General features: G+C 36.1%; 1 protein-coding gene across 2 annotated transcripts in view; it reads left to right on the top strand.

Moving 5' to 3' along the window:
• The window catches only part of MCTP1 (multiple C2 and transmembrane domain containing 1), a 1073276-nt gene that overhangs the window by 768338 nt on the left and 280347 nt on the right, over positions 1–24591 (top strand). The window contains exons 26-31 of one of the 2 annotated variants that reach the window (XM_061424408.1): positions 5951–6045; positions 8834–9061; positions 10280–10545; positions 11962–12112; positions 17028–17218; positions 20444–20626. In XM_061424408.1, coding sequence (XP_061280392.1) covers positions 5951–6045; positions 8834–9061; positions 10280–10545; positions 11962–12112; positions 17028–17218; positions 20444–20626 — 1114 coding nt within the window. Of the gene's footprint in view, positions 1–5950; positions 6046–8833; positions 9092–10279; positions 10546–11961; positions 12113–17027; positions 17219–20443; positions 20627–24591 lie in introns of those variants that run through there. The other variant, XM_061424407.1, reaches the window with a different exon arrangement.

Raw genomic sequence — 24591 nt, 5'->3', positions numbered from 1 at the left:
GCTCTTCGGGCAGTTCCTCAAATTTTCCAAAGGTGGCATCTGAGATTTATCTAAACCAGGAGGTTTCTTGGCCCTCATTTTTTCTTTAGCCCCAGCAATGACAAAGAGCAATGGCTGCTTCAATTGGATGTAAGAAGAACACTTAGGGTTTGTCTCAGAAGAATCAAAGATTTCAGATCTTCTGAAAGATTGTTTGTACTCTTAGGGGGTCTTAAGAGGGGTCAAATGGCTTCTAAGAGTTCCTTAGCTAGATGGTTACGGGCTTGTATTAGGGAGGCGTATGTAGTTAAGGTAAAGAGGCTCCTAGGGTTTGTAAAGCTCATTACACTAGGACTTTAGCTGTTTCTTGGGCAGAGAGGTCGAAGGCTTCCACATTGGAAATTTGCAAGGTGGCCACCTGGGCTTCTCTTCATACTTTTCATAGTATTATCTCTTGGATGTAGTCTCTTCTACAGATTCAGCTTTTGGTGGGAGGTTGCTTGTGAGCCAGAAAAGAACAGTGAAGAAAAGAAAGACTCGTAGTTCCCACTCAGAGCTGCCAACAAGGCAAGTTGCTTTGTAGTGTGCACAATGGGAGCCTATGAAGACCAATTTGGGTGTGAAAGTGGATGTCACAGAGAAGCACTGCCAACCTCTACTCTCCATGAAAGAAAGCAGCAGTGTGGATGCTAACCAGAAGTGTAAAATGAACCACAGCGAACTCCGTAGGGAGAGGCTGTTCTGCAGCTGGCATCCCTGTGACCCTCTGCACTCTACTGAGGGCCTTTATCTGGGCATGTTCTTAAAGAAACCACTGTTGATTGCATGCAAATAACTATGCTTTAAAACGATGAGCCAAAAAGGGGGTACCTTTTCTAGACAATGTTAATAAGTGTATAGCTTGTCCAATATTAATTTTAGATAGGTGAAATAATTTGTTAAATGTTCAAAGAGCTCATAACATTTGACAGTGTCAAATTTTGAAATTGACCATTTTGAATTCCAAACAAAAATAAAAATGCCACAATCTGTTAAAATCGTGAGATATCCTACTAGTCTAGATTCAGTGTTACTAATCCTGCCTTAAAATAATCCTTTTGGCTTCTCTGTATACGATTAAATTTTTAAAAATCTTTTTAATTGGGAGGGGAGAAGATTATGCTATATAGGTTATCATATTTGCTCAATAATTCTTTTTCTATCTTACTATAGAATTGCTCACCAGCAAAAGAAGTCTTGGGAAGCTTATCTTATTTTTTAATTCATTTTGAAAATAGGCAGATGGTTTTTATAAACATCAAAGCCCATTACTTTGAGTGAATAAACATAATGTATTTGGAAATGAAATGATAAATACAAGCTAATTAAACTTTTTCATGTTTTAAACTATAGCTATACAATGACAAATAGTTATTTCCAAGAGTAGATCTGCAAAACTTGTACTTTGAATTAATGTTATTTTTCCAGGGTAAATATCTTTTACATCAGTTGTTTTTATGATCTATCTGTAGAAAAGTAAAGTAGCATTAAGAATCCAAGTGTTACCTCTTCATGTCATTGACAACTTGATCTTTATCATTTTTTCTTTTTTAAAAAATATTTTTTGAATAATAGTCCAGGCATACAGTAAAAGTTTTAAGCAAGTTAAATAATATATGGTTAGAATGAAGACTTTTTCCAATTCACTTGCAAAATCACACAAATCTTGTCATACTCTACAGAGATCCTTTTTTATTAACAATTATGTAGAAACACCTCATATTCAGAAAAACAGCTGAAGGGTTTTCTATTGCTGTATGTACCACAATCACCTCCACCTTGTTTTTTTCCTCTTCATTTTGCTTCCACAAACAATGATGTGGCAAATTTCTTTGACCTATGTCTTGTGTGTCCTCATGTATATCTGGACAGTAATTTTCTAAAGTGGAATTGCCAAGTAAAAAGCACTGATCATAGATAGGATGAAAAGACAAGACATAAACTGAGAAAAATATTTGCAAAATACACATCTGATAAAGGTCATGTATCCAAAATATACAAAGAACTCTTAAAATTCAACAGGACAACAAAAAACTCAGTTTAAAAATGAGCAAAAGATCTGGGGAGCTCACCAAAGAAGATACACAGATGGCAAATAAGCATATGAAAAGATGCTCAGCATCATATGTCATCAGAGAAATGCAAATTGAAACAATGAGATACCATTATGCTCCTACTAGAGTGGACAAAACCCAGAACACTAACACCACCAAATTCTAGCAAGGATGTGAAGCAACAGGAACTCTCATTCATTGCTAATAGGAATGTAAAATAGTATATTCTGGATGGTATTGATGTATCTTATAAAGCTAAACATTGTCTTGAAAGTGAAGTCGCTCAGTAGTGTCCAGCTGTTTGTACACGATCTAATAATCACACCCCTAAGTATTTATGCAAATGAGTTGAAAACTTATGTCCACACAAAACCCAGCACATAAATGTTTATAACAGTTTTATTCTTAATTACCAAAAATTGGAAGCAGCTAAGTTGTCCTTCAGTATAATGGATAAACTATGGTATGTCAATACATTGGAATATTATTCAGTGATTTTTTTTTTTAAAGAGGTATCAAGCCACACAGAAACATGGAGAACTTAAATGCAACCTAAATGTATGTTGCTAAGTGAAAGGACCTAATTTGAAAAGCCTACATACTATACGATTCCAACTATAAGACAACCTGGTAAGCAAAAGTATAGAGACAGTAAAAGATCAGTGGTTGCTAGGGAGAATACAGAGAGGAGAGGAGAGGTATTGTAGGTGGAGCACAGGTGATTTTCAGAGCAGTGGAATTAATATGTGTGATACTAATGGTGGATGCATGACATTGTGCATTTGGCAAAACCATAGACCTGCACAACACAAAAAAATGATCCCTAATGTAAATTATGGGCAAACTTAAAAAATTATTTAGCTAATAATAATCTATCAGTATTGGTTCATCGAAAAAGCAAGAGAGTTCCAGAAAAACATCTATTTCTGCTTTATTGACTATGCTAAAGCCTTTGACTGTGTGGATCACAATAAACTGTGGAAAATTCTGAAAGAAGTGGGAATACCAGACCACCTGACCTGCCTCTCGAGAAACCTATATGCACGTCAGGAAACAACAGTTAGAACTGGACATGGAACAACAGACTGGTTCCAAACAGGAAAAGGAGTACGTCAAGGCTGTATATTGTCACCCTGCTTATTTAACTTCTATGCAGAGTACATCGTGAGAAACGCTGGGCTGGAGGAAGCACAAGCTGGAATCAAGATTGCAGGGAGAAATATCAATAACCTCAGATATGCAGATGACACCACCCTTATGGCAGAAAGTGAACAGGAACTAAAAAGCCTCTTGATGAAAGTGAAAGAGGAGAGTGAAAAAGTTGGCTTAAAGCTCAACATTCAGAAAACTAAGGTCATGGCATCTGGTCCCATCACTTCATGGCAAATAGATGGGGAAATAGTGGCTGACTTTATTTTTCTGGGCTCCAAGATTTCTGCAGATGGTGACTGCAGCCATGAAATTAAAAGACGCTTACTCCTTGGGAGGAAAGTTATGACAAGCCGAGACAGCATATTAAAAAGCAGAGACATTACTTTGCCCACAAAGATCCATCTAGTCAAGGCTATGGTTTTTCCAGTGGTCATGTATGGATGTGAGAGTTGGACTATAATGAAAGCTGAGCACCAAAGAATTGATGCTTTTGAACTATGGTGTTGGAGAAGACTCTTGAGGGTCCCTTGGACTGCAAGGAGATCCACCCAGTCCATCCTAAAGGAGATGAGTCCTGGGTGTTCATTGGAAGGACTGATGTTGAAGCTGAAACTCCAATATTTTGGCCACTTGATGTGAAGAGTTGACTCATTTGAAAAGACCCTGATGCTGGGAAAGATTGAGCGTAGGAGGAGAAGGGGTCGACGGAGGGCGATATGGCTGGATGGCATCACCGACCCGATGGACATGGGTTTGGGTGGACTCCGGGAGTTGGTGGTGGACAGGGAGGCCTGGCATGCTGTGGTTCATAGGGTCATGAGGAGTCGGACATGACTGAGCGACTGAACTGAACTGAACTGATTGGTTAATCAGTTGTAACAAATATCCCACCCCAAATTAAGATGTTAATAGTAGGGGAAAATGAAGGCAGAGCTAGAGGAAGTATATGGGAACCTTGCACTTTCTGCTCAAATTTTCTAGAAAACTAAAACTGCTCAAAAAGCTAAAGTCTATTAATTTTTTTAAAAAAGTATGTGCATTGAGAGATAATTCTGAGCCAGTTTGTCATATCTATTTCAACTAACAGTATTTTTGTTACACAGAATTGTTTTACATCTTCTCTGTCCTTCTGAAAAACCTCTACCTTGTATCTTTTGGGAAAAAATTCCATATTTTCTTTAATAACCTTATAGTTTCATTTTTCTTTTTTTAAAAATCTGCTTAATCTGGATTTTATTTCAGCATTGAAATTGACCCTTATTAATGACACTATCTTCTGCAAAAATGTAATAAAACGTAAGCCACAGAAAGCATTTTAGGTTAAATGGTATAACACTGATGTAAAACCTCATCTATGTTGTGATGTGTGTTGAGAAATGAAGCAGAATTCCTCAAGTGCAGTGCATGGCTCCTTAAGGACCATGAATGTGTTTTACAAGAGGGCTTGGGAATCTCCAATAGCATGTGTGAGTTTGTGTACACGCACACAGTCATATTGTGCATTTTGGATCAAGTGTTCTGTCACTTTAATTAAGTTCTCAGAAGTGTTCACAAATCCAAAATGATTTAGAAACACTAGACTTGAGAGAAACTTTTCCTCAGAATAAACTGACAAAATTTCTCAAAAGGATGTTATCAACTACCAGATGGAATATTTACCTCTTAAGAGAATGTTTCTGTGAATTGTATTACTTAGGAATCATTCATAATTAAGCTTATAGAACCATATTTAGAAAAACCAAACAAAAAACCCCACATATTTTCTTCATGACTGTGCTTTTCAGGAGGAGCCCTACTGATAAGAACCACTAATATTTGGAAATTTGTTTGCCCTGAACATAAGGAGAAAGTGCCTCTTAAGATGATTAAAATAAAAGAATAATTAATCATCGTGTACCATTCATCATCATATATCAAGTCTAAGTGAAACCAAAAGAAAATTGCTAAGTCATTTCATATCAAATTAAACTATAATTGCTAGAACCATAATAGAAAATGGAAATACTTCTTTTGGGCATATTTATTCATTACATTTTGGTATATTTTTTTTTCCCATGGAAAGAATTTTTTAATTCTAAAAAATGAAAGCTGAGGAAGTATTTCCATTTTTTTTAGTTTCCATTTTAGAAGCTAGAGATCATTTCTTATCCATCTCAGTGTTTGTGTTTTTCCAATAAATTATTGATAAATTCATTAAGAGTATAACTTTTCTTGATATTCTGGTGTTTATCCACATGTTTTTGTTCTCTTGCTTCCAAATAAGAAATATTAATGTGTTAAGGAAGACCACCAGCTTTTAAAGCAGTACTTTGGAATTTAACATTTTAAATGAACAAGGAAATTAATATTTAGTTTGTACTCAATTTATCCTACATTATTAACATGAAAATGAATTAATTATAACAGGATATGATTTTTACAGATTATATATACCTGCATGTACATCAAATATGAATATAAATAGCATATAAATTCCATCAAGTTGTATGTATAGAAGAGGACTCTGTATTTTGATTCTGTCATTATCATAATGGAGATATCACACTACATGTTTTGGACTGTGTTCTTTGTATCTTGATGTGTGTGTGTGTGTGTGTGTGTGTGTGTGTGTGTGTATGTACTGTGGATAGAGCTTTTCTACGTAATTAGTAACTTTAACCTACTGATCACAATGGTTTGTTTTTCTTAATGTACGTTTGTGTGTTTGTTTCCTTTTTATTGCACAGGAATTTTGGAGACATCCAATAGAGAAGTTGTAATAGAGAAGCCTAGAACAAATGAGACCAGTATTACTTCAGAGCAACTGCTACCAGTAACAGGGGTAAGTGAAGAAAAATTAGTGGTGGTTTCTTATGCATATGCAGTAACATTCTCGTTTTCCTGTGACTCCATTATGAATCAGAACATCTTGATTTTTACCCTTTGCCACTAAAAAAAAATTGGCTTACAAATTTTGATGAAAATTGAATTTAGTGGGAACACTGCTCTGTTGCACGGTATGTTCCATGGAAGCAGTAGGGAACTGGTGGTGAAGAGATCTTTGTTCTCATCCCAGCTCAGGGACTACCCCTTGAGAATTTGGACTGTAGACAGTTGTTGAAAAGTGACAAAGTGGTAATTAAAAAGGGAAGGAACAAGGAGAGAATAGTTTGAACTGGTCTCTTATTTTAGTGTGCTCCACGGGTCCCTGTTTTTTCTCAGATCCATCACCACTCTTCCTCTATTCCGTTCTGTATTTTAGAGAAAAACATCCTCCGGGTGTTCTTGCTTTCTGGACCTGGGAAGGTTTGGCCAGTGAAAAGCACTGAGGGGAGACTGGAAGGTAGATGTTGGAGAAAATCAGGGGATTTCTTCCGCTCGCTCTGTGTTGGGGAACATGTCCAAGAGTAGCTATGGCTCCTTCTCCTCCTCCATGCTTCTCCCCACATACAGTCCTCTCTCTGGTTTCTGGTCCACAGGGCAAGTCGGCCTCTTTCACTCCTTGTGACATTGTGGGATCTTTAGTGGCAGCATGTAGAATCTTCTAGTGGTGACATGCAAACTTTAAGTTGCATCATGTGGCATCTAGTTCCCTTACCAGGGATCGAACCTGGGCTCCTTGCATTGGGAGCATGGAGTCTTAGCCACTGGACCACCAGGGAAGTCCCTATACATCGTGTTTTAATATAAAATCAGAGTAGATATTAAGAAATTAGCATTAGGTAGTAGAAGAAAGGGATTCAATGGGGAGCTCCTTGGCACACAGAACAGAAAACCATATTATTTCCTCTTCTTTCTTGGATCAACTAATAAATGTTCTGCATTCTAACTGGAATGTCTATGATTTCAAACATCAGATGGGAAGAGTAGGAGTAAGCCGATGATGTCTTATGTAAATAAATAGACTTCTAGGAGGAGATTTGAGTAGTAAATGTTTTCAGTTTTTTTTTTTTTTAAAGCAGCTATTAATGTTCTTGCTTTTCCATATTTTGAACAGATACCTTCAAAGGTATTAAAATCACATATAAATGACTGTGGACGAAGGTAATCATTATGGCACACACACCACCCACAAAGTCACTGTGACCATGATAATTAATGGCAATTTTCCCCATAATATATTTCCTTGAGTGCATGAATAAATGATTTTAATGAATAGACATTACCTGGTGGGGGAACAAAAAAGCAGAGTTTTATTGTCGTGGTTAATTTTTATGAAGGTAGGTTCCTTTTCATATTTCTATCATAAACGTGTCTCAAGAAAATACCTATATGGCATAGGACTACACGCATGGCACTTGCAAAGTTTCACTTAGGAGAAAAGAAACTATATGAGCTGAGTAGATTAAATGGTTGATTCATTTTATGTAATAAAAAGATGAGAGGTATATCTTTAAGCAGGCCATATGACGCTAAAGGTCCAAATAAACTTTAGAAAGGATATGAGAATTACATCTTAATTATAGGCTTAATGAGGAGAGCCACTTTTTCTGATTAGGGAGTTAGGGAATCATAGAATTTTAGCTCTAGAAGATAAATCACCTTTATTTGTTCTGCATATACAAAAAGCATTAGATTAATGCTTAGTGAGAATTTTGTATACAAGAAAATTAAGCTAATGATCATAATCTCAGTAATTTTAGACTGAAAGGAACTATAGAAATCACTCAATTCAGCTCTTTTATTTTTCCAACAAAAAACTTGAAATCCAGAAAAATAAATAATTCAGTTAGAAATATCAAGCCTAGAGTCTTCTGAAGTTGGGGGTAGGTAAATTATTGCTATTAGCAAGATCACACTAAAGAAGGAAAAGTTTAGTACTAAGCATAGATTCAGCCTACTATCCATAATGTATTTACACTTTAGAGTATATTAGAGGGCTTGAGGGATATATCCATTTGTAAATATATTGCCACATGAGCCAAAGACCAAAAAAACCCAAAAATAACACCGGCCTCCACGCCAGCCTTCCTGCTGTCCACATACAGAGCAATGCAAATTATTTTAATTCCTCATTTTCTGGAACAAAAGTAGTGATGCTTACCACTTTATGGGTGGAGAAACAAAATAAAACTCTACAGCAATAAAAATCTAGAAACATGCAGCGGTATATTTTCTCCAAGAAATTTATTTCTTATTGCTATTTTTTTGGCTTGTCTGGATTTCTGACAGTGAAAAAGAAATAAAAGATTGAATATTAAATGCTGTCTTATGTCGCAATACTTGTTAACAATAAACTATAAAAAAGACTATAAAAATCTAATTTAGACTTTATTAAATATATTGAATTTAAAGGTTGCTTTACGTGATAAATAGTAAGTAGAACTTTCAGCTCTCATAAAGATGGTTTTATTGAACTATATTTAAGAGATTAAATTTTGAAAAAAAAGTTTTTGATTAAATCCACTGATGAATTAAATTGAAATGTCAGTATATTACTGTGTATAAAGAATGCACATGTTTTGTATATTGCTTTATTCACTGGGTAATATTTTCAGGTTATAAGAATGGCTTTTACAGTTTATCAAAGAATACCTATATTCAACATGCTGAATGAAAGTAATGCTTTTATAACACTAGAAACACTTGTTGTTAAGATTAATATAACTGAATATAAATTTATATTTCAGGCTACTTTATTAGATTTTGGCTGGAGAAGTGCATTTAAAAAAGTATCTCTTCCCATGGCACATAGTATAACAACAGCCATTGAAGATTTTTCTGCAAAAATTCTCCAACAGGAACAGAATGAAAGGTTTTCAACTGTGAGCTATGCTTTGGACCTTGTAAATGTCCTGCCAGTTTGGCAAGATAGCTATGTGGTTCCTGAAGCAGACCAACCAAAGAAAATTGCAAAGGCAAGTGTTAAATGAAATCCTTTCAAATTAGATTGGCGTATGAGATTTTTCTTCATAAACCATTGCAAAGGGAACCAACAGAAAAATGATGGGATCTCTTGGGAAACCCTTGGCCCTTGACCCAGCACCATGTTTTCCTGGTATCCATGGACCACTGTGCTAACAAAAAAGGACTCAAACCTGGTGCCAACTTTTTGCTCCATGAATCTGAAGCAGCTAAAGAGAGGGCCTCTGTGACTTCCTGGGGACCTGGGGAACAGCCTGTTTGTGTGATACCTTTGAGTGACTGCCCCCCGCAGGAGAAATTTAGGAGGTTGAAGGAGTTGTTGTCTTTTGGTTTGGGCAACCTTTAAATCTTGATTCACATCTTAGTAAACATTCCATTTGCATCAGTCTTACATCTTTGTTTTGAGAGTCACAGAACATACTGAGAAAATAGGAAGTAGTTATGGAAATGGAGAAATAGAGTTACTCCATATTCAGTCTACAGTGGGGTCAGCAACCCATCATTGAAGTGTTTTTGAAAGAGAGTTTTCAAAAGTGACCTTAATCCTCCACTGCCACCTGAAGCTCCAGTACATTACCCAGAAACACTGTTGACCTCTCTGGAGAAGAGGCAAGTGAGCCTTTTCATGCATCCATCCATCACACCTCCTTTGCTGTTAAGAAGGAGTAAATTCATAATAACTAGTGAAATGCTAAGTGCATCACTCCTAAATGTTGCTGACTCTATCAATAAGAAAATGCTACATGAGATTGTTTCTGATGCTCTTAGATTATTTAAGTTAAACTGATACAGCTTCATTTATATGTGGTGATTAATTAAAAAAAAACACTTTTATGACAGTTTAGCAAAAACAAAAAAAAAAACCCGGGAGTGAGTCAAAAATAATGTAATCATGGATACATACTTTCTGAATTCAATTAACTACAAATAAAAGTATTGTCATGGAAAGCTATTTCATGAGTTTTTCATAATGTCTCTCTGGCAAGCATAAGGTTTGAAGTTTATATATAGAGAAGTATCATTTTTGTATTTCTTTATTTGACATAAAACATTTAACTTTCTACTACTGAGACATCGATTATTATAAAGTTGTGTCATTATATTTATGTTTGATGCCAAACTCATTATTTTGGAATTTAGTCTCCCTGTACATAAATTACATGGCACTGTCAGAATACAAATAACTCAGTGCTACATTTATTTCTCCCTAGTTTTGTTCTGACATCATGGAAAAACTTGACATAATGCTTCCACTGGCTCTGGCATGCAGAGATGATTCTTTTCAGGAAATTAGAGCAAACTTTGTGGAGGCCTGTTGTAAAGTGGCAACAGCTGTCCTGGCCAGACTGCAGGAGGGAAGCAAGGAGTTTCCCTCCAAAGCACCCCTGAAAAACCTGCACGCCCTGCTCTCCACGGCTGTGTATGTCTTCCAGCGTTTTATGCAGTATGATCATGTGATGAAAGAAAATGCTAAGAAGTGAGTGTCATTTACACTAAGTTGATGGCCATGCTTGCAGTATCATCTATCTTTGGGTATCACAGAAGTGGAATCTTGAAAATGGTATTTGAGAAGGAGAAAATAATGATAAACATGGGGAATTATTTTCATTTATCTTGCCTAGGAAATGTCAAAAAGGTAGAGCATGGGTTGTATTAAACCAGATACACAGATAGCAAGAAAGATAGGTATTCCCTCTGAAGGCCCACTGGGATGGCCTTTGCATTTCCCAGACGCTCTAGTCTGGAGGAACTATTCTCAGCATGCTGTTCCGATGTGACCAAGCAAAGCCTTTCCATTCCACAAGGCCTGTTGTACAGATTACACTGGAAAGGAAAAATAAACTTCTCCCCTGTCACACAAAACAATATTTGTGGAAAATGCCCTTCTCTTTGGTTCCTAGACCAACTAGACATTAGGAGCTGGCCTAGAGAAGAGATGCATTTCTGACTATTCTTGTGACCAATGTAAACATATCTTAGAATGCCCGTTTCATAGACGCTATTCTTCATGTGTGAAAAGGAAGCATTGGCAGTCTCAATTCTCATGTATTTGTGGTCCAAAAAGACCAAATGTTTTCTGGCTAGAGAACAGAAATGACTAGATGTATAATCACGTCGTCTATCTGGCTTCTCTTGTACTCTCTAAAAGACGGCATGGCCCTTTGCAAAGGGAACGTGTAGGCTGGACACTCCAGTGTGAGCCCAAGAATCTAGTCTGTATTCCTTATTCAGCCTTTGCAGTCCCTTTTTAGTAACGAGAGGAAGCATAAGAGAGTGTACTAAAAATAGCTAGAGATAAAAGTAAATTTGGTTTGATGTAGGATATAACTATGATATTTCTTTAATTCCCTTAAGTAGTCAGATGTTGTGATTCATACTCGAATTTATAAACAAAACGTGCCAGCAATCCCTTTATTTCTGTAGAATATTGTAAAACAGTTTATGAGATAATTGACAGCTACAAAATTACAATTTTTAAAATAAAAAGACTGTTTGTGGGACGTGTGATAGCTTTATAAAAGTTGGTTCTGACAAATGCATGTTGTTCTCTGTAATAACGATAACCTAATGCCTAAATAATGCACTGATCTCTAATAATAGGCTTACAAAGAATACTTTGATTTTTGAATGATGTATTGACAATGCAGTTTGTCTCAAGTTGAAGCGCATATTTGCGGAACAGCAGATGTACGTTTTCAAAGGACTTGCAAAACAAAGACCAGCTTTTTTTTTTTTTTTCTTTTTGGAAAGTGACTGTGGATGCAGACTTCAGCATTGGGAGGAAATGAATGATTGATATCTAATAATCAAAACCATTTGTAGTACTGGAGATTGTTACCTCCTACTGCACAGGCCTTAAATCTCTGTCTCTTTGATCATTCCCTCTGCACAGACCCATATTCCTGGTGCCTATCCAACGATACCAGGAATTCATCAACAGTCTGCAGTTTCAGGTTACGGACTACTGCGTCAGAGTTTGTGCTACAAGCATTTTACAGGACGCTGAGAGCCACCATTGGGATGACTACAAAGCTTTTTATGAGGTGTGAAGTTACGTTTACTATCCCTCCTTTTTACACAAATATGTTTTACTGCCTACCTGCTTTCTGGCTAATTAGAAACATGAGTTTGGCATTACTAACACACGAAGGCTGTGAGGATAATATTTTTTAAATATTGAATTTATACTTGGAAAAACACTGTTCTTAAAAACCTGAAATAATTAGAACGCTCCTTCTGCTTAAAAGTAAAAATAACTTAATTTGAGCTGCAGTGTTTCTGTGCTATATAATAGTTGGAATATAATGGGATACGAGTAAAATTCAAGGAGAAAACAATGCCACAATATAATACTACAACCTTGTATTGTTTTCAAAGGGACCAGTAAGAGGTATCCTTGCACTTTTTTCTTGTTATATATTTCCATCTGTGTTTGATAAAGATTTTTTGTTAAACAGCTTTATTCTTTTTATACTTGTTTTCCCTTCTTATTGTGTGTTCTTATGAGTGTGCTTTAAGACAAATCTGATCATTTATAGCTTACCTATTTTCATTTAACCCATGTTTTGAAATCCCAAATTTCTACTGAATTAAAGCCTAATGATTCCTAGTGCCACCAAAACCTGGATCAATTAAAATTATTCATCATCAGGCTTCATTAGTTCCCCTTCCTCTGAATCCCATTGATTACACATAAACCACAGTATTTGAAATCCCTTGAAGCGGATTTCAGAGCAGGGTGAAACATTTATAATATCTTAATCAAGATAATCAACATTTTCAAAATGTCATCAGTCAAGCCCACCTTCCGTAGTTTTTCCAACGAATGCCTTCCTCCAGATTGAAGCTTGTGATTTTGTTTCTTGATTGTCCTGCTAACTGTAGAGTATTGAGAAAAACAGAGTGGAGTTTTATTCAGTGAACTCACTCCTGTCACCTTGCTGACACCATGGCTCCATTTATGCCTGGGTTATTATCATAATAAATGTTGTCACAACAGAGACGAGCAGCTTAGAAGCTTTTTAAAAGGGCTTTCCATGTTTTCTAAGACCATTTCATCTCTCCTTTAGAGGCCCTTCCCAGATACCTTTTCTCTCTGCAAAAGCATCTGTATAGGGTGTTCCAAACCTGACGCGCTTCAAACAGCAGCGAGCAGAATGAAAACGAGAAAGTGGTATGGTGCAGCTGGTAGCCTGAGATAAGAATAAAAGTATTGGTCTCCCCTCTCCTGGCCGCGTCCCAGCTCCCTTATTTGCCTTGAGGTAAACAGAGAGGTTGAAAATGAATCCATCTCATGTTTCAAACTATTTCAACCTGTCAGTGCGCTGATGAGCAATTTTATATGATGTTTCCATTGAAGAACAGGTATCCCCTCACTATCCGTCCAACACAGGGATATTATGTTTCCTTTCATGCAAATTGGGAGCTGGAAGAGTCCTATGGTATAAATAATAAGTAGATGCATTGAGAACCTGTTATTGAAGTTACCAAGTATTTAAAAGAAGAAAAAAAAAACACAACAAATTACCACATAACATTCAGCTCTTAGATCTTATGACAAGGCTTTAGCTTCCAAGACAGAAATAACGAGATAGCTAGCCTGTGATTACATGGTACTGTAGCTTCCATATACTTACATGGTCAGTAGTTACAATTTAATTGCAGAGTTAGCGGTGGTTATTTATGCTCAGAAAAAAAATAAATAAAATAAAGTGATACGCTTTTCTGTTTACCAGAAATAAGAACCTTCTAAAACCAACACAGATTTTAGGCAATTTTGATAACTGGAGTACCCGACACGGTTTTATCCTGTTTACTACACCCCTGTCTCTGTCTCGCCCCATTATTCCAGCTGATTTGTGAAACAGGACTGGTAGGAATGTTTGAAGGGGTGAGGCGATGAAATCTGCCCGACTGGAGGTGGAGGGTGAGATAGAGATCTCAGGGGATTCTATCACCATGTGCAGAGTGTAGTAAAGAAATAGAGAATTTATAAGATATGGAGCAATATTTGCTCATGTATTGTGATAACAAGTGAGCCCTAGATAGATCATTTCCATTTTCTGAACTGTCAGGTTGAGAGAGCCAAAGAGTTCAGTATCTCTCTGATGAGGTGCTGGTCAGATGGCACAGTGGGTGTTCAAATTACATGTTTAAAATCAAGCTTTTAGTATACTTGACATCTGTTCAATTTTAGCAACTTGTGTTTTCTAATAGTCAGAGAATAAAGAATTGTCTGTTCAAAGATAATATTGAGTGGCTTATATAATAAAGCCCAGCTGCTTGTTTCCTGATATATAATCTAAATAAAAGTTCACATCTGTTTGTATTATAGCGGGTCTACAAAAATAACAGATGTTTACTAGCAGAATACTTTTGAAATGACAACAAATAGGGAAACAGGTCAGAAAAATAAATGAATCACATTTAATTTAATGAAAGCCCTTGCATACATAGAAACTATACACATTTTGAAGAAAATTGTGAGATAGATGACCAGTTTGGAATATTTTTAAGTGAACATGAAGTTTATATTTTTAAAAGTCTTAAAAATAAGTATCTTTCACTTTTAGGGGAAGAAATAGGTATGCCTAAAGTTATTTTTATTTTCTCATTTATTGCTCAAAGGTGGCTATTAAGGAGAAATAATATGAGAAATCATGTTGGCCATGTTATCATGGGCACCCACTCACCGACATGGAGAAAGTATAAATCATTCAGACTAGCCATGATATCAGCTGGGTTGGTTTTGCTTTACTTAACATACAACACAGAAAGTAATAAAGAAAATAAAGGATTAAAATTCCTTTCTTAGCTGAGGAAATTTTGTAAAGTATTCTTTATCACAGAACACACAACAAAGACAATATAAGAAACCATGATTTGCAACTTCTGCATTGATTTTTTTTAAACAGTTTTGATGTACATCTAGTCAGAAAATCAGAAGTGGTCGAAGTCCCCACCAGTTTGAACTTGACTCTTCAACACTTTGATATCCAAGTTTTCCACCCAACAAGAACAATTCTACTCATAAACTCCATTTGAAGGTCAATAGATAATAACTATAGATTATTATTATTATAGTGACTACAAAAGACTTTAGTAATCAAAGAAGTTACCAGAAGAATAATATGTAAAGAATATATACATAAGAAACTATCAAATTTAGGTATAGGAGAACATAAGTTCAGTTCAGTTCAGTCACTCAGTCTCACTCTTTGCAACCCCATGGACTGCAGCATGCCGGGCCTCCCTGTCCATCACCAACTCCTGGAGTTTACTCAAACTCATGTCCATTGGGTCACCCAACCATCTCATCCTCTGTCGTCCCCTTCTCCTCCTGCCTTCAGTCTTTCCCAGCATCAAGGTCTTTTCCAGTCAGTCAATTCTTCACATCAGGTAGCCAAAGTATTGGAGTTTCAGCTTCAACATCAGTCCTTCCAATAATATTCAGGACTGATTTCCTTTAGGATGGACTGGTTGAATCTCCTTGCAGTCCAAGGGACTCTCAAGAGTCTTCTCCAATACCACAGTTCAAAAGCAACAATTCTTCTGTGCTCAGCTTTCTTTATAGTCCAACCCTCATATCCATACATGACCACAGGAAAAATCATAGCTTTGACTAGACGGATCTTTGTTGGTAAAGTAATGTCTCTGCTTTTTAATATGCTATCTAGGTTGGTCATAACTTTTCTTCCAAGGAGCAAGTGTCTTTTAATTTCATGGCTGTAGTCACCATCTGCATTGATTTTGGAGCCCCAAGAAATCAAGTCAGCCATTGTTTCCACTGTTTCCCCATCTATTTGCCATGAAGTGATGGGACCAGATGCCATGATCTTAGTTTTCTGAGAATTAAGGAGAACATTGGAATTGTTTAAAATGATTTTTGTTTGAGAAATATAAGGAGTGTTCGAAATAGAAATTTTAAGTCAGAGGATTACTTAAGAGATAAAATAAGTTTTTCTCATTTAACTTTTGAAATAGTAACGTAATCAGGATAGTTTTAGAAGAACACATTCTTCAAACTTCAAATAATGTATTTCAAGTAATCTTTTAATCTGGTCTGAAGAAAACAAGCAAACTCCTAGCACACCTCCCTGAGAGCCTGTTAACTAATTATTGGTTGTAATTCACTTGAGGTGACCTTCTCATTTCTGCCTATTTCCCCTTAGCTTTGGCTGCTGTTGGGTCTCACTCTGTGATGAGGGAAAATTTGACACAGAAAAGAGGTCTGTCAAGAGGTAGAAAGGAATGAGAACCTGGCCCTTTGGAAGTATAAAGTACTGTAAAAAATACTAAGAAATGATGATACCATCTGCCTGGGCTTTACGAAATCCTGCAAAATCAGACGATTTTAGGATGTGTTTCTAGTACTGTTGTTGAAACTCCATGAAGTTTCATGAGTACTTCATGATGAAGTAGCCTAATATAATCATCTTTGGTGACTCAGATGCATGTTGATAAGTACACACTCTGCAAGTTTATGTTTGCTCCTGTCATTTCATTGTAATGTGAAATCTAAACCATTTTTAAGATGATGTCAATGATGTTAATAAGCCCAGAAGAATATACATGTTTGATTTGAATGATTACTCTTTAATTTTAGAAGAATCAGCCCACTATCTTAGACTATGCAAGACTTTGTTTAGCAGCTACAAAGATGATCATTTTAAAGTAAATTTTAAACTCTGGACCACGAGTAGGTAAATCAAGGCTACCCTAGGTTAAATGCTTGTGGTCTGGATTTGTACTAGAATATCTGGTCTCGTAATTGAAATAAAACATATGTTCCTTTGTCAATAAGAATGTTTTACATCTTGTCAAAAATCTTTCTTGGTCATCGAGTGCGTCAAACTCTCCAGCTATTTCCTTTCAGCCTGAACTAATTAAGTTCATAGGAAGCAAACTGACATTTGGTAAGATGCAATATTCTTGTTTAATGTATGGTGGTTTTGCCAGGGGGAAAGATGCTCCTTCTCGCTCCAGATGTGGCATTATTTCTTCTGGGCGCTTCATCACGATCTCTGGACCATCCTGCCCCCTAAATTAGCCCAGGAGATACTAGCAGAAGTGCTGGAGAAGTCTTTGGGTCTCCTGGCCTCCAGATATGCCCAGGCCCATCCCAGTTATAAGAGAACCCTACAGATAAGGTAATTGAAGTTGTGAAAACCATTACTTTTCAAGAAAATGTTTGTCAGGTGTATAAAGTAGAATGTGCTTCTGAATCTCATGATGTAACTCCTTGTATATTTAATGTTTCTAACATCTGAAAGGAAATCATATTCAATTCTCCTGAGATACTTAAGTGCAAATGTGGAACTTGAATCAAAATAACTTTGTTCTTTTTTCTCCTTAAAATTGTATGTAAAACCCACTTTTTTTCAAAAAAGTGAGTCAAGTTGTATTACAATCTAGGACATAGATATCCAAAGGTTAATAAATAAGATAAAGAGAGAAAATTAAAATGGAGAGTAAAGCTGTGGTGCTGTGATGAAGTAATTTGACTTTGAAATTCCAGGCAACCAAGGAATTTTACTTTTGGGTGTTTTTTTTTTAATTTAATGCCTTTAAATATTGTAGTTCATCTTCATTAAGGAAACTCTTTTGTCTAATCATTTTTCTCTTAATATATTCTAATTACTTCTTTCCTCTTTTCCTTTTCTTTTTATTATGTATTACTAAAAAATAGTTCAAAATGTGAAATCACAGAAAATGAGGAGCAGCAGTCATGAAAATTATAGGCCAATTCTAAAGGAAATCAGTCCTAAAGGAAACCAATCCTAAAGGAGATCAGTCCTGAATATTCATTGGAAGGACTGATGCTGAAGCTGAAACTCCAATACTTGGGCCACCTGATGCGAAGAACTGACTCATTGGAAAAGACCCTGATGCTGGGAAAGACTGAAGGCGGGAGGAGAAGGGGACGACAGAGGATGAGATGGTTGGATGGCATCATTGACTCATGGACATGAGTTTGAGCCAGCTCCAGGAGTTGGTGATGGACAGAGAGGCCTGTAGTCCATGCTATGCTGTAGTCCATGGGGTTGCAAAGAGTCAGACACAACCGACCGACTGAACTGAACTGAACAGGCCAATTCTATGGGTTGTCTAGGCAATGAATATTACAAAAATGTGGGTACATGCCAACAATGGTCTATACAAAGTGAAGCCTTTTGTTTTTATAAACATTCTGACTAATGTAATTGAGACCTGCCTTTTAGGTATAAAAATTTTTTTTTCAGATATGGTCCTGCTGCTGCTAAGTCGCTTCAGTCGTGTCCGACTCTGTGCGACCCCATAGACGGCAGCCCACCAGGCTCCGCTGTCCCTGGGATTCTCCAGGCAAGAACACTGGAGTGGGTTGCCATTTCCTTCTCCAATGCGTGAAAGTGAAAAGTGAAAGGGAAGTCGCTCAGTCGCGACCCCATGGACTGCAGCCCACCAGGCTCAGATATGCTAGGCAGAGCCTAAAGACATCAGAGGCTTTATTATTTTTTTCAGTAGGAATTATTTTCTGATCAAGCATGCTGCATGTGAGGGCATTTAGGTCTTGCTACAGTGTTTCATAAATATGGTATTTTTGAACAAGCTGTTTTGAATTATAATGCTACTGACCAAGCATTAAAAAAAACACAAAACATTGAATTCTGAAGAAGAGATGGAAAACTCCTTTTGAAAGCAAAGGATACTTTCATTCTTTTCCTTATGTAGCTTACATCACTTTTGACTGTGAGGTGGCAAGTCATTATGAGATACTTATGAAATCAGATTTACTATTAGCTCATGAAACAGGTAGTATATTTAATTAATTAACTGTACTATAGAGACTTTTCGCTTCTATTTTCTGGGTACGTAAAAACGTCTTGCAAAGCTAGAGTTAATCTTTCCTAGGTTTTATAAGTTACATATTTTTATTTGAATGATTAATTCTAAAATATCCATTTTGTAGAAATCAGATTTCACAGGCATGTGTTTGTTTGTGTCTGTGTGCATATATATCTATATTTATATCTATATATATATCTTGGATTTGCAATTCTTTAATTAGCAATTAGAGTGAGTAGATGCAAACTACAATTAAACCTTCCTAAGGACGATTCTGGATGCTCTTAGAATTCTAGCTTCCAACTGTCATATAACAAAAACTGTGCTCTCTATATATAGCTCAGTCACTCAGTCGTGTCCGACTCTTTGCGACCCCATGGACTGCAGCACGCCAGGCTTCCCTGTCCATCATCATCTCCCAGAGGTTGCTCAAGCTCATGTTCATTGAGTTGGTGATGCCATCCAACCATCTCATCCTCTGTCATCCCCTTCTCCTGCCCAATCTTTGCCAGCATCAGGGTTTTTTCCTAGTGATTCAGCTCTTCACATCAAGTGGCCAAAGTATCAGAGATTAAGCTTCAGTATCAGTTCTTCCAATGAATATTCAAGGTTGATTTCCTTTAGGATTGACTGGTTTGAATATATATATATGCAAGGAAAATATTTATTTGATATTAATATTTTAATTTATATTGTTTGCTATTAATATAAATTAATATTTGCATATACTTGTAAGGAGAACAAGTAAATTTGTGGCAAATATTTGTGACAAATTTATTTAATATTGCAAAGTTCTGAAACTAAGCTTTTTCATTTGTGCCTCTGGTGCCTTTTTTTTTCACCTCCCACATGCTGGGAGAACATATTGCTCAATCTTGTACCTTTCTTTTGATACCTTGTACTTGGATGCGAAGATTGTTCTGCTATCAAATTTTTACCTATCCCATGTATGTGGATAATAGAGAACTTTCTTTTAACCTGACTTTTCTTTTGATGAATTTAATTTCAAAGAAACGCTCTTGAGATTCTTGAAGAGGATCTTAATAATGCAAAACAGACTGTTTTTCCTTTTTTAAAAAAAGCACTTCTGCAACACTTCGCTGCTATGGACGTCATCATCTCTAAAGATAATGAATGGTGTCGTGCTCAGTCGTGTCCGACTCTTTGCAACCCTTTGGACTGTAGCTCGTTAGACTTCTCCATCTGTGGGATTTTCCAAACCAGAATACTAGAGTGGGTTGCCATTTCCTCCTCCAGGGGATCTTCCTGACCCAGGGATCGAACTTGCATCTCCTGTCTCCTGCATTGAAGGCAGTTTCTTTCTGCTGAGCCATCGGGGAAGCCCAATGCATGGTATTATGGGTCAGCTAACACTTGGAAACTCAAAATCTATCTTTGATGCTTTGTCTGTTTTTGATCCCTGAATCTCTGATATCTAAGCAAATATTTCTATTCTAACATATGTTTAATATAATAGATATAAATGATAGTGTGCATACCCAGCAGAGAAAACAATTTTAACATGATTTTCTTCTTTTTCTTTCCAACAGACTTGATGTCACAACAATTTTAATTTGCGCTGAGAACATGTTATGGTCAGTTTGCACATCTGTACAGAAGCTTTTGAATCCTCATGCATATGTAGATGATAAAATTTTTAAAATTCATACCCACTGTAATAATCTCTTCACAACATTAGTTATTTTGACTTCACCATTAACAGAATTACACCAGTAAGTATCAAATGTATTTTCTTTTTAGCTACTATGATATGGAAAATAATGTAATTTTATGCAGCTTACTGAATTGTGTGAAGTAGCAAGTAGAAATTTATTGAAGTGCAGTTGTGATATTGGGAATTGAACCATTTTACAAAACTAACTCTAACCAACAGGGATTTCTTCATTCTCGAAGTTATTTGATCCTAATAATGTGATATTTCTCTATTGATTGATCCTGTTCAGTTGATAAGGCTCTAATACAAGCAGGAATGTTTTGAGCATCATTATTTGAGTTGTTTAAATTCTCAAATTTTATTCATGGATTGATTTGTCTGTGGAAAAATAAATCATATCCCAATGGCTTTATGCTCCTCTAAAAATATCTGTTAATTTGATATAAATGATTTTCTCTAATAAAAAAGATTTTTTAAATGATTATAAAATGCTCTCTAGTCTGGAAGAGACATAATGTTTCCATTTACTCTGCACTTCTGCAACACTTCGCTGCTATGGACGTCATCATCCATTTTTAGTGTTGGACTTAGTGACTGGGCTAGTAATGGAAAGTGGAAATAGGAGTAAGTAATGATTTTTTAAATGTTGAAATATTTACTTAGCTAAACAAATAAGATTCAGGAAAATAAAAAGAATTGAACTGCTTTTCTGGTTAATTTCATTCAAATTTGTAATATGATAAAAGAAGTTAGAGTAAATCTTATAATGAAACATTAATATACTTTCGTTTAAACCCTCCTCCAAAGTAGTCAGTTTATCTTAAAAGATTAAATATTGCATATTCTTAGTTTCTTGGATAGTAAAAATTATACAGACTCGTATTTCTTAAGATAAATTTGACAAAGTATTTGTTTCTGTACCATCCTGGTAAAGGCAATATATAAATCTTGATTTTCGGTAACTTTTGTGTTAGGAATTCTAAGGGTAATTAACAAGTTTTTTCAAAATTTCCCTGTAATTTTCACCCACTCATGAACTTTCAACAGACCCATTGTTTACAGATTGCTTCTTCTGGCAACCTTTCCGTTGAGATCTAATTTTAGAAATGGAGAATTCTTTCAGAAAGGGAAAGAAATAATGAGATAAATTGCCATAAATTTGGGATTATATGTATAATGGTTCATAATCACAAAAAGCTCAAGTTCTAAAGCCCATAATAAATCCTAGTAAACTAAACTGATTTACCATAGATGAAAAAATTACTGTGCTCTTAGTTCAGTGGGTCATTTCATCTAAGGGGAAGGCCCTGTGAAAATCAGGAACAAAGTTGACAAATTTCATGGATTGGTCATGGTGAGCAATATTGAATTTCATGGTCTGTCACAGATGAATAGAAAAATTTTAACCCCCCAATGCATTTGTAAAGCAAATAAATTATCATCAAAGGTTACGTATTTTAATAATAATAATAATGTAACATACATTCATTATTGTTAACCTGTGGCCTTTTGATACATTTTTAAACAACTCTACAAGTACTCAGATCTCTGTGATTTGTGCATTAGATATTGCACAGTAACCTCATTCAACAAATTTAAATTGCTAATTTAAACCAGAATTGCAGAACATTTTATACCAAGCACTGCCTCTGTTTTTTTTTTTTTAATATAAAACATAGTGGTTTTGCTTTAAAGCAGGAATAAAAGTCTATATATACTTTCATTTTTTATTATTTCTCAGATCATAAAAATTTTCACAGATTTTATCCATTCATGTTGGTATAAAATTTAATTTGCTTTCCTAGAGTATAAATCTAATTTTTAAAATATATTTTGCTTTGTATTGACAAAGGAAATCTACAGGGCAACATGTTCCACACCTAATAGGAAAAAAAAAAAAAGTGTGTGTGCTGCAAGAACTCTATTGATTTATTTAGCTTCTTTTCACAGCCAGGATATGAAGTTGTCATATTGTTAGCATTTCGAGAAAAAAAAATTGTATATCTATCTCACATTTAAAAATTAGGTTATATGCTTTGAGGAATTGGTTAAAAGTAGCAACCAGATGTTGATAGCATTGGATTTTTATAAACTATGCCTGACATTTGTCACTCTATGTGATATGCCTTTCTTGAAGGTGACTGCTTTTATTCCAAGTAGTTCTGACAGATAAACTGAATGTATTTTCCTCTCCGAGCTTAGCATAGGACTACTAAATCCCAGGGCAGAAATACGATTTTTAAATCTTTTCAGAAAGAATGAAATGTGTTTGCAAATATGTGTGTCCTTTTTTAACTCCCCTTTGTAGATTTCTGTTAGGATGTTGTAAAAGGAGTACTTTAGGTTTGTCCTCCAGGGAAAGAGACCTGCTGAAACATAAAATATTCACCATATATTTTCCGAAATGCTTATCACTTGTGGTTATGCTTATCTTCTTTCATAAAGGCAGTCACGCTGCTCTTTCAGACGTGCACTCCATGCACGTTCACACACATACGAAATAGTGGTTTCATGTGTTACATTTGCTTGCACAGAATGTTAGTTTTAGTTTCTATCTAGCAAATTAAAGTTAATTTTTAGAATTTTAGGTAAATACAATTTAGTTTCAACTCATTAAATACTCTTGCCTCCCTAGGCCCTATGATTAAGCACCAGGATTAAACACAGGTGTCACATCAGGGAGCAAGTTGAAATATTCACCCTCAAGTGTTATAGGAAAGTCTGATAAGATTTTTAATGTTAAAATTGAACATTATATATATTTCAAAATGTTTTGATGCATCCTATAAAAATTAAAAGTGGAAACTTTTTGAAAGTTGATTGTCTCCAGTGTTACCTCATTTAATAACATGGGAGAATGAATTTCAGTGCAAATACCAACATGCCAGGCAAAGGCTGGGTCATCAGAAATAGGCCAGAATGTTGATCACTGAGCCAGGGAACGGCAGACCTATCTTTGGGGTTCACTTGATGTCATTCACATGACTTTTGAGTCACTAAATTCCAAGGTATTTCAGTGCTCGTTCTGTAGTTTGGTTTCAAACTGGTTGCTGGGAGTTTTAAGGTTAGCTTGTTTATTTCTTTAGTTATTTGAAATTACTTCACTGTCCCTAATGAAACAGAACGTGTTGGTCTAAAACTTTTTCTTTCATACCTCAAGAATGGCTGGTGCACTGGAGACAGGTGGTCCTCAAAATGGTAAGCATAGGGGATGCTCACGTACAATGTTGGGCATCATGTGGTCATAAACACAGTAACTTTACTCTTAGGTATATACACAAAAGAAATGCAAACACATGCCCGTGCAAAGATTTGCACACAGGAGTTCATAGCAGCATTTTTCATAGTAGTACAAAGTGGAAAGAAGCCAAATGTCCATCAGCTGGTAAATAGATAAACAGTAGGTGGCATATCCATACAGTAGTATATTATTCAGCCACTAAAAAGAAATGGAATCCTGACAGATGCTACAACAGGGATGAATCTCAAAACCTGCATGCTAAGTGAAAAAAGCCATACACACAGAGTACATATAGTGTGACTCAACTTATTAGAAACTTCCAGAATAAACAAATCCATAGAGACAGAAAGTCAGGCTTCCCTGGTGGCTCAGCTGGTACAGAATCTGCCTGCAGTGTGGGAAACCTGGGTTCGATCCCTGGGTTGGGAAGATCCCCTGGAGAAGGGAAAGGCTACCCACTCAAGTATTCTGGTCTAGAGAATTCCATGGACTGTATAGTACATGCAGTCACAGAGTCGGACATGACTGAGTGACTATCATAGAGACAAAAAATAGATTAGCGATTGTCAGGGGCGGGAGAGGAAGGGAGAATGGGTTTCTTTTGAACCTAATGAAAATGGCATAAAATTGCTACTAAGTCACTTCAGTCGTGTCCGACTCTGTGCAACCCCAGAGACGGCAGCCCACCAGGCTCCCCCGTCCCTGGGATTCTCCAGGCAAGAACACTGGAGTGGGTTGCCATTTCCTTCTCCAATGCATGAAAGTGAAAAGTGAAAGTCAAG

This window comes from Bos javanicus, chromosome 7 (assembly GCF_032452875.1).
Source record: "Bos javanicus breed banteng chromosome 7, ARS-OSU_banteng_1.0, whole genome shotgun sequence".
Classification (NCBI taxonomy): domain Eukaryota; kingdom Metazoa; phylum Chordata; class Mammalia; order Artiodactyla; family Bovidae; genus Bos; species Bos javanicus.
Note: the sequence above shows the minus strand (reverse complement) of the source record. Positions and strands in the feature narration are given on the sequence as shown.